Below are 18216 nucleotides of genomic sequence, written 5' to 3'. Positions count from 1 at the left end.
TGTATTTCCCAATTAAATTGCAAGCAAGGACACTCTCAAGGTCTCTCTGAAGAACATTGGAATCGATTGTGCGACACTGGCACAAGACTGCCCAGCATAGCATGCCTACCTCAAAGAAGGCACTGGGTTCCATTATCAAAGCAAAATTGTAGTAACTCAAAAGAAACATGAGATGTGCAAATGTAGACGTCTCCACTTCAGATGTACATATGGACCATTTGTGCCTTGCCTGTAGCAGTCTTGTGAGCTTATATTGATCTGATCAGCCACAGTCAGACACTCTCTACCTTGGTCCCAACATAGTGATGTCATTTTGGTCCTGTCTGAGAACAAAGGACAACAGCCAACCACCTTCCTTATCCCCCAGCAGTTCCTTTTGTGTGTTATCTCTCCCCATTAGATTGTAAGCATAGGGGCAAATAAAAGCAAAGACCAGGTTTCTTTTCCACAACTTGGGTCTAACTAAACTGACTCTGATTCATCTCATGGGTGTGTTGTTGTGCAGTCATTTCAGTCATGTCCAACTCTTCGTGATACCTTTTGGGTTTCTTGGCAGATACTAGAATAGTTTGCCATTTCCTTCTCCAGCTCATTTGACAGATGAGGAAGTGAGGTAAACAGGGTTAAGTGACTTACCCAGGATCACACAGCTAGTAAGTGTCTGAGGACAGATTTGAACTCAGGTCTTCCTGACCCCAGGCCTGGCACCATCCAGTTGCTCCTTGTTCATAGTAAGTGGATAATAAATATTTGTTTAAATGAATTGAAGATCACAGGAGGCAAAATTCAACAAAGAAGCTAGTAATAAGACCCTTGGCCTCAGATGTCTTTTAGTAAATGCTCCAAGTATAGCAAGCAAGCAAGAATCAAGTGTTTACTAAGAGCTTTTTCTGAGCTAAGCACTAGAGATGCAACAGAAGCAAAAAAGAAAGACAGTCTCGGCCTTCAAGGAACCTACATTCTAATGGGGGAGGAAGATAATACACAGAAGAAAGATGAGAGAGAAGGAGAAGGGAGGAGATGGATGTGGGGTCTGGATGGTGGTGGCTGGGAGGGAGTTCTTCCAGCTAGGAGCGAAAATGAAGCATGGGTTTGGGCCCATCCCCAAAATGGAGTCTGAGGAAGAAACTCACTAATGGGAGAAGGTGAAAGGAATGACAGAGGGAGAAGTGAGAAGGCAATTGAGTCATGGTGACTAAGTCCTGAGGATTTGGTTAACAAACAAGGTAAACTGAGATTTCCTAAGACAAGAAGACAAATTTGACCTCACCAGTACTACTGAGACTCAGTGGCATGAGGCCCACAATTCATATATGACTCTGGAAAGATTATATGCCTTATTCAAAATAATAATAAAAGCTGATTTTTACATAGCATTTTAAGATTTTCAAAGCCCTTTACAAACATCTCATTTTATCCTCAGATAACCCTGAGAGGTAGTATTGTTTTTCTTGTTTTACAGATGAGGAAACTGAGGCAGGCAGAGGTTAAATGACTGCTCCAGGGTCACACAGGTAATAAGTGTCACAGTCAAGATTTGAACTGTGGTATTCCTGACTCCAGGCAGAACACTCTAAACACTTCTACCTCCTAGCTGTTTCTATTTCAAAAGAAACCGGATAGGTAAAACAGTAGTAGAGTATTTTACATGAAGAAACTACCATCATGGGAGGAAATGTAAGAACCAGAAGAGGAAAGCAGAGTGGAGAGTATTTGGGTGAAGATCACCAAAGGCAGAAACAAGAGATTTTTATCATCAGTCTATATCCTACAGACTACCTTGTCAGAAATAGCAAATAGATGAGTAATTCTGGAAAGAGTTAACAAACTTGGCATAAAGACATGATATATAGAGACAACAGATTTCAATTATCTGGACATCTGCTGGGTCTCCCTCCCCTTCCTTTTCCTATTCATTTCTCTCCTTTTCTCCTTTTTATGCCCCTCCCCCACCTCAAAGCAGATCATTTAATTATTTCTTGACTCACCTTAATTATAATTTCATCCTTCAAAATGTGGAGGGATCAACTAGGGGAAATTTTATTTTGGATTTGCTTCTGATCAGCAAGGAGGTATTATTTCCTGGGATGGAAGCCATAGGAACCTTGGGAAGAAGTTACCTTTCTATCTTATAGTTTGTGACAAAGATAGAAAAGTTGAAGATAATATAACTTGATGAAGATATCACCACTTAATAATGACATTCTAGGTCAAGAATAGACCTTCATGGTTCAAATGATCTGAAGTAAAGCCTGCCTCCTGCATCCATATCTGTACCTGTTTCCAGAATGGGGGAGCCTACTCCATGGCTCCCTATTTCTCACCCTTTGGAGACAATGTCTCTCTTTCTTGCTCATAGGTAAGTGTTGAGTCTTCAACCCCTGGGAATCGTGAATCCTAGCTCCAATGATGCTATGGGAGGTATAGGAATTCCTTGTAATCCTTGAGCCAGTGGCAGAACATACAGAGAGCTCTGTGAGGAGGGGGGGAAGAGAAGATGGGGTAGGGAGTTTCAAAACTGAAAAGAAGTTGCAGAGGTTAAGGTTGCTTCCTCAAGCGGAAGGACTCTGGGTTGGGTTTTCCCAAGTGCAAGATTCCACATGCATATATGGTTCTAGACCCAGGATTATAGAGCAGGAACTGGAAGAGAACCCAAAGTCCATCTAGATGAGGAAATGAGTCTCCAGAAGGCTGCCACCCCGGGTACAAAGAAAGTATCACAGGCAGAATTTGGACCTAGCTTCTCCAACTCCAAGTCAGTCCTCTGCAGCTTCCCTTAAAACATGGCAGTTTCAGGATGAAAATAATGGCTCCAGTGAAGATCAGATCCACCTCCCCTGGTAATCAGGTAGTGATCATCTTTCCACCTCCCTTGTATTCACACTTAAGTCTGCCTGGACTATGGTTATGTCCTAGACCACTGTTGGCGGGCAAGCTGGCAGTGGTACAAGGGCATTACACCCCTTTATTAGGGTTCCCTCGCAACAGATTTCTTTCTTCCCTAGCCGCTCTCGCGGAGATGGTAATGGAGGAGGATTGTTTTGTGGGGTGTTACTCATAAGTTCTCTGCCCTTCTGCCAACATCATCACTTCCAGCTGGAGAGATGGAGGGGAAGGGGGGGGGGGGAGGAGGAGGAGAAGGAGGATGCAACCTGGGCAGATTCTGCCTAGAGCAAATTGCCTGCCGGGAGCTCCGCCTCCCCTCGTGGTTGACAGCTCAGCTGGTGTGGAGCAACTCCTGCCAGCCAGTCATGTCTCAGCCTGGGAGTGTGTGTATGTGTGTGTGTGAGTGTGTGCGCGCGGGCGAGTGTGCGCAAGGACGCAGCGTTCATCCCCAGCTCCCCAAATAGCTCCCGGCTCCGCTCCTCTCCCTCTGCTCCCCTTCCAAAGTAAAGCTTCCTGCCGAGAACAGTCCCTCCCTTGTGCCTGCCATGCAGTTAGAGACTGGCCACGTCGAATCGGTTTTTTGAACCAACAGAAAACAGGGACTTTTCTTTGGCGGGGCAGAAGGAGCTGGAAGCTCCTGCCTTTAGCTCCCGAAATACGTGGGCAATCCTTCTTCTCCTTCTCTTCCCCGACTGCTTCCTCTCTCCAATGAGAAGCGACTCCCTGAGGACGAGAGGAAAGGGGCTGAAAGATGGAGCGGATGTGGACGAGGTAAGTGAGCTGCCCCTGTCTCTTCTCAGCTCCCTCACTTTGTGCCTAGACTCCCATCCTTTCAAAAGGACTCCTCTCTCCAAGCCTCGTCTCCTAAAGCTCACCTTGCTGCGCCTTGTCTTACCGCCCCTTTCCTTTTCCTCATCTTGCCTGTCAGTTTGGGGCATGTACATAACAATCTTATGTCTTCCCTCTGTAGTGTATATTTCCTCTCCTGTTGATGCTCTGACATTCCCAGGCCCAAAGTTAAAAGTATCCATCCATCTTTGCCTTGAAGTTTATATGAAGCTGTGTTTTTCAGCCAGGTTATACTTCTGAAGAAATTTTCCCTGAAGATGCGGAGTAGTTATGAGTTTCTAGATAGGAATAGCTTTTGATGACAATTCTGCCTCTTCCCCCGCTTCCCTACTTTCTTCCTGCTTTCCTCACCCCACCCCCCTCCCCCCCTTACCATGAGCAGACATTAAGGCAGATGGCTTTGAGAATGGTACCCTGCTCTTTCATCCCCAGGAGCTGGTCTAGCTCTAGTGATTCTTTGGCAAGGAGAGACACTGGGATGAGAGAGACAGAAACCTGTATTATCCCGTCAGGATTTTGGGGGCAGTCAGAGTAGTCTGGTTTCTCCCCTAGCATAGCCCCAATCATCCCTTGCTCAGAAAACTTTGAGAGAGTAATTCAATTCAGAAGATGCCCCGGGAAATGATTTCTTATCCTTTCATCCATTCTACCTACCCCTCCAAAAACCCTGGAAATTCGTGCTTGACCCTCCTACCCACACCTAAAATCCAGGTGCTTTCCTATTTCTTATTTCTTGCCGGTCCCTTCTATCTATCAGTTTCTTGGGACTTTAAAGAGGGGAGGACAAGAAAGATATTGAGTGTTCAATTCAACAACTATATATAAAGGACTTGCTATGTGTTTGGCACAGTAATGGATACTGGGATACCAGGAATGAAGAAACCATTTTTGCCCTTACAAAACTTACATTTTATTGGCTCAGGCAACAGAATGAAAGAAGGAAAAGGCTGCCTTCCTTCTTATAGTCTTCCCCTGACTCTATTGCTTTTAGGATCAAATCTAAGCTCTTTGTTTAACTTTCACAACCTGGCCCCAACCTACCTTTCCAATCTTACTTGCATTACTTTGCTTGCCATACTCTGTGATCTAGCTAGACTGACCTCCTTGCTGTTCCTCGAAGAGGATAGCCCATTTCCTGACTCAATCTCTTTTCGATGACTTTCTCTCCTGCCTGGAATGTACTTTTATCTTTATCTCTGACTTTTAGAATCTCTTGTTTCCTTCAAAATTCAGCTCAAACACTACCTCCTATTTGAAAGCTCTCCTGATCCTTACCCCCTCCCCCAGCTACTAGTGCTCCACCACATTACCTGGTGAAATTTCATATATATTTTACATATATTTTTATATGTACATGTTGTCTCCCTTTGTCTCCCTTAGGATAAAATGTAAGCCAGGAGCGTTTCAGATTTTTCTTTGTATCTCTGATGCCTAACATAATGCCCCTGTACATAGAAGATGCTTGATAAATGTTTATTGATCAATTTCCCTATCAGATGTGCCAAACACATGGCCTTTATCAGGAGCCAGCAACACTTCTCAGTGTAACCCAAACCAGATTAAAATGTAATTGGGAAATGTTTCACAAAATAAATAGAAATGCAATAAAACTTAGATAACATTACATTTTAAAGCTAAGTCAATATACTGCCTTCTGGGATCCTTATGTGTGAATGAATGGCCTCTTTGAACTGTTCAATAGTGCCCTAGATAACTGATACCTCAGACTGTTTGGGTGAGCAAGGGAAGTGATTCTGATCTCCTGGGAATGAATTGGTTCTAGAGATGCTTGGAGGTTTTTTCTAAGGCATATTTAGGGATATAGCCTTGTTCAGGCTTCTTAGAGTTGCTCTGTTTCATTCTAGAGTGGGGCAACCCTAGACATCTTGTTCCTGGGACAGGAGGTGAACTGAAGCTAGGTTGTTCCCCTGTTCTGGACTCACACCAGCTCTGGGGATATGGTGCTAATTACTTGTCTGATTCTTGAGGTCCAGCTTCATCTCTGTCCTACAGAACAAAACAACTAATGTTTGAAGTAGACAGGTTGCCTGTGGCAAGCTCCCAAGTTTGATGCTGGTAACATTCCTCCCATACCTAGGCTAGTAAAAAGCTAGTAATAGCAAATGCCTCTGGCTGAAATGCTGTTAGATTAGCATCCTGGTCTAAGGATACCATGTAGGAAGAGGGCTCTTTCAAATGTGGTGTTAAGGCAGAGCCCCCCCCCCCCAATAAAAAGTCTGATATTAATTTTAACAGTCTTACAACCACTACAACCAGGTTGTAAGTTTATTTGTTAAGCAGATACAATCCTAATGCTTCTCCGAATTTCTAGTGCCCTCCCTCTGGATCCAGCAGCTCCCAGCACCTTTCCTTAAACTGCTGAGTGATATCAGATGGCTGTTAATAGCCTGAAAGAAAGAGGGCAGTTACTTCAGGTTATTCATAATTCCCTTCCCCTTTTGGGTGGAAACTTTGTGCTCCTAATCAGCAGAATAACTGAAGAGAAATCCAGCCGGTGACAAATCCTTTGTTTATTTAAAAAATTTGTCCCAGTCAAATGACTCTGAAACACTATGGAGAGATGTTGCTGGTTAAGGTACAGTGAGCAAAGTTTTTAAATTTGTTCCATTTTTTTAATCTGTCATTTAAAAATACATAAAAATGAGTCAAGTTTCTGTGTTGCTGCTTTAAGAATTGGGGGGAGGAAAGAGAAGAGAGGGTAAGTATGTTCTCGGTGGAATTATAGATTTAGTTCCTGAAGGGATAACTGTCTAGGGATTTTTAATCTTTTTCATTTCATGGACCCCTTTGGGAGTCTAGTGATGCCATTAGACCCCTTCTCAAAATAATGTTTTTAAATGCATAAAATACATAGGATCTCAAAATAAAACCAATTATATTGACCAACTGTTATCAAAATATTTTTAAATGCATAGTTCCAGATTAAAAACTCCTAATCTAGTCTAATCTCTGATTTTGCAGATGAAGAAACTGAGGCTATTTGTTTTAAGAGCTTTGTTGATACTTATAACTTGTGTGACCTCCGTTTCACCTCTCTTGGACTCAGTTTCCTTATCTATTGAAAGAGAGAGGGGAATTGGACTAGAAAATTTCTGAGGTTCTTTCCAGCTTTGAAATAATGACCCTATATTCAAGTCTAAGGTAATACAGGTAGTGAATAGTTAAGGTAGGATTTGAACCCAACCTTGGGGGTCCAAATCCAGCATTTCTCCGCTTTCTTTTCTCCTCACTATGGCCCAGCCTTCAGAGAGACAAAAAGTACACTTACTATACTTAGATTACATTCCACAGCTATCCATTGGGAGTATATTTGTCTTTAACCTCTCCTAAATTTAACCTCTTCTAAATTAAGCTACTAACCTAAGAGAATCTTGCATTTTTCACTGGCTTCTCTTGGGTTACAGGGCTGTGGTTAGAACTCAGTTATTAATACAAGGTGATAGAAGGTGTCTGTAAATAGGGACAGTAAATAAAGAAGGAAATTATTCAGATTTATCATAGAACTAGAAGAGACTTCTGAGGCCATCCAGTCTAGCCCTCTCATTTTACAAATGAAGAAACAGAGGCCCAGGGAGGTGAATTTACTGTGAAACCTTACCCAAGGTCACACAGTAAATATCAGAAGTGGAATTTGAACCCAGATCCTCTGATTCCAGAGCCAGCATTCTTTCCCTGTTCCCCTGGAACTCCAGAGTTGGTCACACTTTTGCTGCTGTTGCTTTTCCTTAATGTGTGATTTATATGGTTGCAGGCATTTTTATTTTTCTGTTTCTACAAAAAGCAGCTTCATAAGCCTCAGTGGACGGATGAATTTGACAGTACTCTTAGGGGCAGACTTGCTGTTATAAAGGTTTCCTGAACCTTGACCTATAATTGTGATCTATTATTGTGTAAATGACTCTTTAGCCTTTCTCCAACACCACATATGAGTCAAGTATGTATGAAATACTATAATGGCTTTTGCAACATTCAATTTAATTCAATAAATAATTATTAAGAGCCTATTATGTACCAGGTACTGTACTAAGCACCAAGAATACAAAGGGAAGCAAAAGACCACCCTTGCCCTCATGGAGATTGCAATCTAATAGGAGAGACACCATGCAAACAAATACATATACAAAGCAAGCTATACACAGAATAAATAGAAAATAATTAATGGAAGGAAAGCACTGTAATTAAGTGAATTAAGTGGGGTTGGGAAAGGCTTCCTGTAAAGAGGTCGGATTTTAGTTGTGATTAAAGGAGGCCAGGGAGGTCAGTAATCTAGGCATGGAGGACAGCCATCTTTGAACTGATTCTCGCCTTTGCAACTGGGAAGGAATATTCTCCCTCTGCTTTTTCTCTTTATTTTCCATAGACTTAGGCTCCTATGTGTGCACAAGGAATAAGCCCCTCCTTTCCATGTTCTCTAAGACTCTCCTAGTCTTCACTTCACTTTTATTAGTAGTTTTTATTGGTATTAGGCCAGTTTGGACTTGTGTTATGGAGCAACTAGGTGGTGCAGTGACTGCTGGGCCTCAAGTCAGAAAGACCCAAGTTCAAATTTAGCCTCAGATGACATGAACTGACTGGATGACTCTGGGAAAGTCACTTAACTCTGTTTGCCTCAGTTTCCTCATCTGTAAAATTAGCTGGAGAGGGACATGACAATCCACTCCAGTATCTTTGCCAAGAAAAGCCCAAATGGGGTCACCCAGAGTCAGACACAACTGAACAACAAAGGACTTCTGTTTCTCCTTCTTCATCCAGCTGAGGCTGGGCCCAGAATGGGAATGGAGGGAAGGGTGGATAGTAGGAAGAGCTGTTTTGAACACTGGTGTGAGTAGCCACTTTACTTCTACACAGGGAAGTTTTCCCGGAGTGAATGAGTGAGTGAATTTCCAGATGGGACTGGCCACAGAAAAAATTGCGAAGGAAGAAAAGTTATTCTTCAGGAGAACATGTCAGTTGTCAAGAATAGAGCATTCAAACCCAGGTCTTTGGACACATATATATGGACACAGTGCTCTCTCTTTTCTGCTCCAAATTCAGGGCTTTCAGCTCAATTCTCTTTCCTCTTTTAAAAAAAAAATAATTTATTTATTTCATTCTGAAACTAATTAAGAAATTAATTCATAAATAAAACAAGCATTTTCATAACATAGTAGAATAGAAAAAAAGATGATTGCACATGAAACTGCAAATCTATTATGTACAACTTACTATTCCTTTTAAATATATGATAAATTTATCATAAAAATTTCTTTTTATTTCCTTTTTTCTCCACCCCCTATGTTTACCATTAAACACAAATATATATATATGTACATGTATACACACATATGTGTATATACACTTTTAAAGTCATTCTATACACACTTTCTATTTATCAGTTCTTTCTCTGGATTCAGATACATCTTCCTTCATTGGCCCTTGGTAGTTAATCTGGGTATTTATAATAGTCAAAATGCTCTTAGAGATTTCTTCAATCCTTACTCCCCACCCCTGAGGCTGAATTCTGTGGGGTCCCCAGATGTGCTGGTTATGTCCATAGGATCAGAGATACGGATCTCAAGGGGACCTCAGAGGTCGTCTAAGTTAACCCCTCATTTTACAGTTGAGGTAACTGGGACCTACAGAGGTTAAATTATTTGTCCAAGATCATGTAGTGTTAGTGCCGAGATTTGGACCCAAGTCCTCTGACTCCAGAGGTTGAGCTCTTTCCCCTGGACGATGTTCCAGCTGTGCTGCTCTCTCTGTCTCTCTCTTTCTCTGTGTCTTTATCTCTCTCTCTGTCTCTGTCTCCCTCTCTCTGTGTCTCTGTCTCTCTCTGTCTACAAGTGAAGTTAGAGAAAATCCAGGTCAGTAAATCTAGAGAGGTGGTGAGTTCAGGGTCTTGATCTGCCACTAGCTAGTTAGTTATGTGATCTTGGGCAAGTCTCTGGGCCTCAGTTTCCTAAAGATGGGAGGTTAGGTGCTAAAAGAGACTGCTACTGACCTGGGGTCAGTATCTAGTGTGAAAGGACCCACGCTCAACTTCTAGTTCCACTACTGGCTGTCCTTCTGGTTTTACTGTATCTCAGTTTCCTCATCTGTCAAATGAGAGGGCTGGAACAGATAACTTTTAAGGCATCTTCCAGCTCTAAATATATGGACTTATGAACTTTGGGGGGAGGGGCAGTTGGGGTTAAGTGACTGGCTCAAACTCACACAGCTAGTATGTGTCTGAGGCCAGATCTGAACTCAGATTCTCCTGACTCCAGGGTCAGTGCTCTATCCACTACACCACCCACCTGCCCGGAGCTTATCAGCTTAATAGGATTGTTGTGAAGAAAATATTTTGTAATTCTTAAAGAGTCATTTAATCCTCATTTGTTGGATGAATGTTGAACTGAGTCACAACCCTAACTATATTTATAGATTTTAAAAACAGAATTGAATAAAGTTCCCTTGGGATGTATAATAACCATCATCATCATCATCTTGCTTTGAATAACATATCCAAATCTCAGATTCTGTGACTTGTATGAACTAAACATTGTAACTCTACTGTGCCAGGTGGGAATACAATGTTTAATTCATAGAAATCATTGACTCTGAGATCACCAAAGGGACTTGCATGGTCCTCTGGTTCTCCTTATACCTAAATAAAAGTGTGTGCATGTGCGTGTGTTTGTTTTTTTGGAGACTATGTCCTGCCTTTGTTGCACAGGCTAGAAGCTTAGTGGCCACTCATGGGCTTGAGCCCAGGACACATCATATGCTTTGACTTACTCTATTTCAGACCTGGGCTGCTTTACCCCTCTTTAGGCAGCCCAGTCATGCCCTGCTCCAATAGATCATCATTTCAGTGCCATTTTTAGTGTGGACTCCCAAACAGCTTTAACCTTCCTGCAGCTCAAAACTCTCCAACTCATGTGTTCCATTAACTCTGCCTCCTAGAGGCACAAGCATGGGGCATCTAGGTGGCACAGTGAATAGAGCAGCGGCTCTGCAGTCAGGAGGATCTGAGTTCAAATTTGGCCTCAGACACTTAACACTTACTGGCCATGTGACCTTGGACAAATCACTTAACCCCAATTGTCCTGCCTTCCCCCCTCAAAAAAAAAATAGAGGCATAAGCAATGTGCCACCATACCTGGTCAGGAATCTTTGCTATAATATCCTTGACAAGTAGTTATTTTGTCAAGCCTCTACTTGAAGACCTGTGGGGATGGGGAACCTACTACCTCTCAAAGCCTTTCATTGCAATTTCAAATAGCTCTAATTGTTAGGAAGTTAATTATATGGATTTGAAATGTAGGTCTCTGCAACTCCTATGCAACTAGGTGGCACAGTGGATAGAGTGCTGGGCTTGGAATTAGGAAGACTCATCTTCCTGAGTTCAAATCTGGTCTCAGATACTTACTATCTGTGTGACCTTGGGCAAGTCACTTAACTCTGTCTGCCTCCGTTCCTTCATCTGTAAAATGAGCTAGAGAAGGAAATGGTAACTCACTCCATTATCTTTGCCAGGAAAATCCCCAATGTGATCATGAAGTCAGACATGACTGAAAAACAATTGTAGTATCTTGGAATAGACAGGACCATAGAGGCCACCCAGTCCAACCTATACATGAAAAGGAATCCCTCGATAGGATTCTCTGAAAGTGGCCATTCAGTTGCCTCTAATGAAGTGGAACCTTGATTCACTGGATGGACTTCCACTTTGGCATTGTGCCAATTGAAAAAGACGTTTTTCTTTACTTCTAGTCAAAAGTTGGTTCTGTGATATCACCCACAGCTCCTATATGATGGGACCTAGTTCCATCCTCTGGGTCAGACAGAATAAGTCTATTCCTTTTCTTACATCATAATTCTTCAAATCCTTGAAAATGGCTATCATTATTTCCCTGTCTTCTCTTATCCAGGTTAAATATCCTCACTTCCTTCAGTCAATCCTTGTAAGACAAGGTTTCTAGTTCTCTCTCCATAATGGTCTCCTTCTTCCGGGTAAACTCCAGTTGGTTGAAGTTCTTTCTAAAGTTGAATACTCAGAATTGAACATAATGTTCTAAATTTGATTTGACCAGGGCATGTTTTGAATAATATTTCTCTTTTCTTTTGGCTAAGACTGCAGTAAGTTGGGTTTTTGCTGTTGTTGGCTGTCATGTTTATTCTGTTGTTTCATACTGATCTTGCATGGCATCACTTCCCTGAAGTCATGGTCCTCTTCAAGAATGGAGGGCAAACAGCAGCAGCTGACCTTGCAGTCCACTAAGACCTGCAGATTGGCTTCACACAAATTGTTTTTGTTTGTCTTTCATTCTCAGAGAGGACTGTGGCATCAGGAAGGTGATGCCATGACTTGCAAGTGAATCCAATTTAAGTGAGGAAAGGCTGTGCAAAATCACCAACCTCACTTTCTCCTCTGGAGCCATCTGGGTCCAGTGGCAAAATATTGATCAGGATGACTGGAGATGGCCCCTACACAAACTATAAAGAAAGAGCCAAACCTGGTCCATCTTACATGACTTCACAAGTCATGAGGATCAAATGATCTTAAAAGGTTGTCGTGAGGATCAAATGAACTTAGCTCTGTGCCTGGCACTTAATCTATGCTTGTTTCCTTCATCCTTCCCCCTTGTATAGTTGGTTTTTGGCCTCAAATATAGAATCTTTCATTCATTCTTAGTAATTTTATCTTGTTAAATTTGGCCCGTCATTCTAACCTATTGAGAATTTTGGGTTCTCAAGTCACATCCAATGTGTTGGGTATCCCTCCCAGTTTTGTGTTGTCTGTGATTTGCTAGGAATACCTTGAGTAGCTTCATCCGAGTCATTGAAAAAGATGTCAACCTGGGGACAAGGACATGTTATTGAGGTATGCTGCAAGAGACCTCCCCAGGTTGACATTCATTAATAAGTTATTTAACTAATTCTGGATCAACAGATAAGATATCCCCTTTGCCCTTATGGAACTTATTGCTTATTAAGAGAAAAGTTGCAATATTACTATAATATATGTTATTATGTAATAAATGCATTAGAGAATTGCAAAACAAAGTACTATGTAAGAATTGAATGATCAACTGAAAAGACCAGCAAGGATTTCAAGGAGGAGGTATCATTTATACTGGTCTCTGAATAGAGCTTTATCAGACAAAGAATAAAAAGGAGATTACAGGCATAGGGGAACTATGTGATTAAAAAGGTGAGGAAGGGGGAGAATGCAATCAAATCAAATTCAATGAACATTTCTTAATCTCTGTGTGCAAAATACTGCACTAGGTGCTTGGGGGAAAAATAGAAATGAACAAGACTCCCTGTTAGGAAACTGGCAATCTACTGGGGACTGTGAAATGGCAAATTTGACATGCCCAGAGCCAGAGCTAAACTGTAAATCCTAGAATCCGAGATACATACAGAACATTAGGGACTCACAAGAAAGGTCCACGGGGGAAGAATGAGAGTATAACCCAGGGCAATAAGATGAAAAATGGTAGAATGGAAGATACCGGATTGCTTAGGAGCAGTCAACATAGGGGTGAGTATAGATATATAATGTTACATATGACAAGAATAGTGCTTGACACATTCAGTCATTTCAGTTGTGTCTGACTCTTTGTGACCCCATGTGGGGTTTTCTTGGCAAAGATACTGGAGTGAGTTGCCATTTCCTTCTTCAGCTCATTTTACAGATGAGGAGAGTGAGGCAAACAGAGTTAAGTGACTTGCCCACAGTCATACAGTTAGTAAAAGTCAGATGCCACATTTGAACCCAAGAAGATGTATCTTCCTGACTTCAGGCCTAGCCCTCTATCTTGCTGTGTAATCTAGCTGCCCTGCTTGAAACCAAGAAACCAAGTTTTCATTCATTCGTATGGTACTTCACATTTCTAATCTCTTTTCAAGTGAGCAAAGGCTTTGAGAAGATGCTAATAATGAAATCTCAGAGTATACCTTAGTCTAGGGGATGGATTATTATTATTCCCATTTTTCCAGATAGTGAAATTGAATCATTGAAAAAAAAAATTGAATCCCCCAGATCAGTCAAGAAGTCAGAAGTAGTGATGGATTTAGAAACCACATCCTAGAGAGGTAGTAGCACTAATTGTACTTAGCCCTAGCCTGTCAAACTTATATTAGAATCCTACTAATGTATGACCATGGACAACTCACTTAATCTCTAATTAGCCATACCTTTATCTGTAAGATGGATGTGATTACTGTAGTACTTCCCAAAGTCAACATGTGACTGAAATAAGATAATGTAGGTAAGAGGTTTTGCTTTGCAAACTTTAAAAACACTAAATAAAATATCTTCTCTTCTGAGCATAAGCCCCATGTTTTGACACAGAAAAAGCAAATTGCCTTCATAATTAGGAATAATAAGAGCAGAGTTCAAGATTAAATTAGAAGGGCCTGAGATACAGGGAGAGAAGTGAAGTGGGATGGGACAAAAAGAGCTCAGTTCTTAGAATCAGAAGACCTAAGTTCAAATCTAGCCACAGAAACTATGTGACCTTAGGCAAGTCATTTAACCTTTGTCTGCCTCGGTTTTCTCAAATGTAAAATGGAGATACTAATAGCATCTACCTCACAGGGTTGTTGTGAGGATCAACTGAAATAATATTTGTAAGTGCTTGGCACATCGTAGGTGCTTAACAAATTCTTATTCTCTTCCCTACCAATAGATAGAAAAAAGAAGGAAGGAAGGAAGGAAGGAAGGAAGAAAGAAAGAAAGAAAGAAGGAAAGAAAGAAAGAAAGAAAGAAAGAAAGAAAGAAAGAAAGAAAGAAAGAAAGAAAGAAAGAAAGAAAGAAAGAAAGAAGGAAGGAAAGAGAGAGAGAGAGAGAGAGAGAGAGAGAGAGGGAGGGAGGGAGTGAGGGAGGAAGGAAGGAAGGAAGGAGAGAAAGATAGTTGTTTGAGCCTCAGTTTCTTCATCTATAAGATAAGGAAAGGACTTCTAAAGCTTAAAGCATTATAGAGGTGAGAGATGTTATTATCTAATGGAAGTATCTCATAATAACTAACATTTACATAGGGCTTTAAGGTTAGCAAAGCAATTTACATAATCATCCCATTTGTTCCTCATAGGAATAATGTGGAGTAAGCAGAACTTGATGACTATCTCTTTCAAAGTTAGAGGGGCTGTTTCAGGAAACAGGTTTGTTCATGGAAGGTGGGGTAGCCTATCCATTTTTTTAGCAGGTCTTCTTCAAAGGGTCTGCTGTTAGAGGTAGGAAGGTGAAAAAGTATGGTTTCTCCCTCCCTTTCCTCCCTTCGTCCCTTCCCCAAAGTGAATGCTGCAGGTACCCATTACTAATGGAGCTGGCCTCCCTTTCCAGCTGTTAGATTGCCAACCCAGAAACCTGCCTCCCAGAGTGCTTCATTTGGCCCTGGGCACTCCCAATGAATAGAGTGAGTTGAGTGAAGGGTGTAATTGCTGTCTGTGTTGGAGGAAGAGTGCATTGTTAATGTACTGATGACAAGCTGGGAGCACACTTGCTCATCAAGGCTAACAAATGAATCGCTGGATGCTTGGCAAGTCTTGACCAATTAAGCACTGGAGTTCCCAGGAGTTGTAATGATGGATCTTGCATCTGAAGAAAATGGAGGCTCATTTTTTACATTTGAGTTATAGAAATTTATATTTAATTTATACAAATTCCTACAAATTTATATTTAATTTATACTAACATCGACATAAACAAATATATTTATTTTATTATTTAATATAGGCATAATTTTATTATTAGCTATATTGATTTATTATTAATTATTATAATATATTAATATTTACAATATGTTTTGCATAAATATATTTATATTTAATTTATACTAACATTTATATAAAATCCTTGCTCTCTGCATCTTTTGCTTCTGCCCCAATGCATTGGGATATAGGACATTGTGATCTTTGTGCCAAAATGGGTACTTGGCACTACACAAGATAGAAGTTACAGTTGCCATCTCCTTGCAAACCATGTAAGAAGAGAGCAAACAGAGCTAAGAAAGAAGGAAAATCTTAGAAGAATACCTATTGGTGTTTTCCCTTTTAATGAGGTTTGCCGTTGTTCCTGTATCTCCTATTATATAGATTTAGATTATATAGATTATATAGATTTAGATCTAAATGGGATTTTAGACATAATCTGTCCAATTCCCCCATTTTATAGGTCAGGAAACTGAGGCCTACAGGGGAAATGGCCTGGGATTTGAACCCAGATCCTCTGATTAAAAATCCAGGGTGCTTTCTATCATCCTACCCTGCCTTCTTGCCTTTTGGCAGAGATGCAATTGATGATCATGGAAAGGCTGAAGGGAACAAGTGAATCTGTAGACTCTTGGTATGGATTGAGGAAGTGACTAGAATGGCTCATCTCAGGAGAGGGCCAGTGTTGCCATTCTCCATCCCTGACAATCAAGGTGGTCACACGACATCAAATGTCCAGAAAGGCCCATGGAGTCACCTTGTCAAGAAATTTCACTGTGTGAGTTGTAGGTGAATTTATACTTGAGGGCATGGATCATTTAACTTTTGTCTTCATCACCCAGCACAGTGCCTGGCAATAAATAGCTCATTAAAAAAATGAATGTAAGAAAACACATTTATTAAGTACTTTCTATTTACCTGGCACTGTGCTAAGCAATGAGGAGACAAACACAAAATCAAAGATAATTCCTGTCTTTGGATTGCTTGAGACTAGGATTTAAGATAAAAACTCACCTTGGAGGCATATAACACTCCTTCTGTCTTGAAACCACCAACACTGCAGAGTCTAGGAAGGCACAGAATCCTTCATTAGCAGGTCACAATTTAGGAAGAGTTCAGAGCAAGTGAGTAGATCGAACTGGAAAGTTAGGAATAGAAATGGAAACCCAGAGATTGGTCCCTGAGGGCACCTTTGCTCAAAATGTCTTTGTTTCTGAACAGGCACTGCTTGTGAAAGCCTAGAATGCAGCTCTCCAGGCCAAGCTTTCACATAGGAAGAAAGTAGGCCACATTTCTCACACTGCTTCCAACCCTTGTACATTGACATGGGCTTGGAGATGGGGAGAGAAAAAGGGAACGAGATTCTTTCAGCATAGCAGAAAAGACTTTCTGCTGATACACAGCCCAACAACTCTTGACTCTTGACTGATAAGCTCCTAGAAGATAACCATTAGGATTTATGTGTGTACACATATATGTCTAGGGTGTCCTTAAAGTCTTAGTACAGTTTCCATCTGTTGAAGCTTACTTAGCACTTTTGGGACTTTATACAGAAATAGGGAAACATCTAGGAAGACAAACTCCTTTAAATTTATTATTTATTGAATACCCACAGGCACAAACACATGTGGGCATTTTGTAAATATTAAGCCAAAGGAGTGTGACAGTCTTCCTAAATATTTACCTTCCTTCTCATCCCTCATGTGGAAAAATTTTAGGATTCTCAAAGTCATAACAGTGGCTACTTAGGAGTATCCTCCCCCGCCTTTATTTGAGGGTTTAGGAAATATAGCATAGCTCAATATGTGTTTCCCTGACCCACTTTTTTAAAAGTTCCAAATTCTGTCCCTCAATCACTTCCCTCCCCATTTCTTGAGAAGGCAAGCGATTTGATATAGATTATACATGTGAAGTCATATACAAACATATTTCTGTATTAGTCAGATAGAAAAAGAAAACATAGACCAAAAAAAAAGAAAATTAAAGTAAAAAAGTATACCTCAATCTGCATTCAGAGCTCATCAGTTCTCTCTCTGGAAGTGGATAGCATTTTTATTTTAATCATCAGTCCTTGGAATTAGCTTGGATCATTGTCTTATTCAGAATAGCTAAGTTTTTCACAGTTGATTATCCTTCCAATATTGCTGTTACTGTATACAGTGTTCTCATAGTTCTGCTCATTTCATTCTGAGTTCATATAAGTCTTCCCGGGTTTTTCTAGGTTTTGCAATTCTTGGATATAGATGTGGTACATTTATAGGCAATGATAATGTCAAGGGCATAACCATCTTTGTGTGTGGCTGAGGTAAAGTGAAGGAGTAGCTCATGGGAGGTGAAGAGGTTGAACAACTGAGTGTTATTTGAGGGAGAATCAATATGTATGTTGAAGTCCCCTAGCAGGAGTTAGGGAGGAGAGAAAAATTGTGAGCCAGGTATCAAACTCATTGAGAAAGGGAAATGACCTGGGGGAAGGGGGAAATCTGTAGACAACAGCTACTAGGATTTTGATAGACTTATAGATGTGAACCCCAAAGGAAAAGAAGTTCCTGAGTGATAGAGGAAGAGGATGTAATGTTAATGGGATATAAGATCTTCCCTGCCCCTTAATAGATCTCAGATGGGGTCCATTGAGGGAAGCTTGCTTAGGGGAGGCTTGTTTGTAGGAAGGCTTTCACACCTTCTGCTAATTTCTAAGTAGGCACTGAGTCACATGATGCCTTCTGGCTCTGAGAAGTGTATATATACACTGCATTGGTATTTTGCTTCGGGAGTTCGCTTATG

At 40.9% G+C, this 18216-nt stretch overlaps 1 protein-coding gene across 2 annotated transcripts in view; it reads left to right on the top strand.

Moving 5' to 3' along the window:
* The window catches only part of PDE4DIP (phosphodiesterase 4D interacting protein), a 273714-nt gene that overhangs the window by 34580 nt on the left and 220918 nt on the right, over positions 1 to 18216 (top strand). Inside the window, exon 1 of one of the 2 annotated variants that reach the window (XM_069090202.1) lies at positions 3250 to 3657. The exons of the other annotated variant lie outside the window; for it this stretch is intronic. Within the exon in view, the coding sequence (XP_068946303.1) occupies positions 3638 to 3657 (20 nt within the window). The 5' untranslated portion in view covers positions 3250 to 3637. Of the gene's footprint in view, positions 1 to 3249; positions 3658 to 18216 lie in introns of those variants that run through there. 2 annotated transcript variants of the gene reach the window in all.

This window comes from Petaurus breviceps, unplaced genomic scaffold (genome assembly GCF_028583685.1).
Source record: "Petaurus breviceps papuanus isolate PSGF00001 unplaced genomic scaffold, PetGlider_PUasm1.0 186, whole genome shotgun sequence".
Taxonomy (NCBI): Eukaryota; Metazoa; Chordata; class Mammalia; order Diprotodontia; family Petauridae; genus Petaurus; species Petaurus breviceps.
Note: the sequence above shows the minus strand (reverse complement) of the source record. Positions and strands in the feature narration are given on the sequence as shown.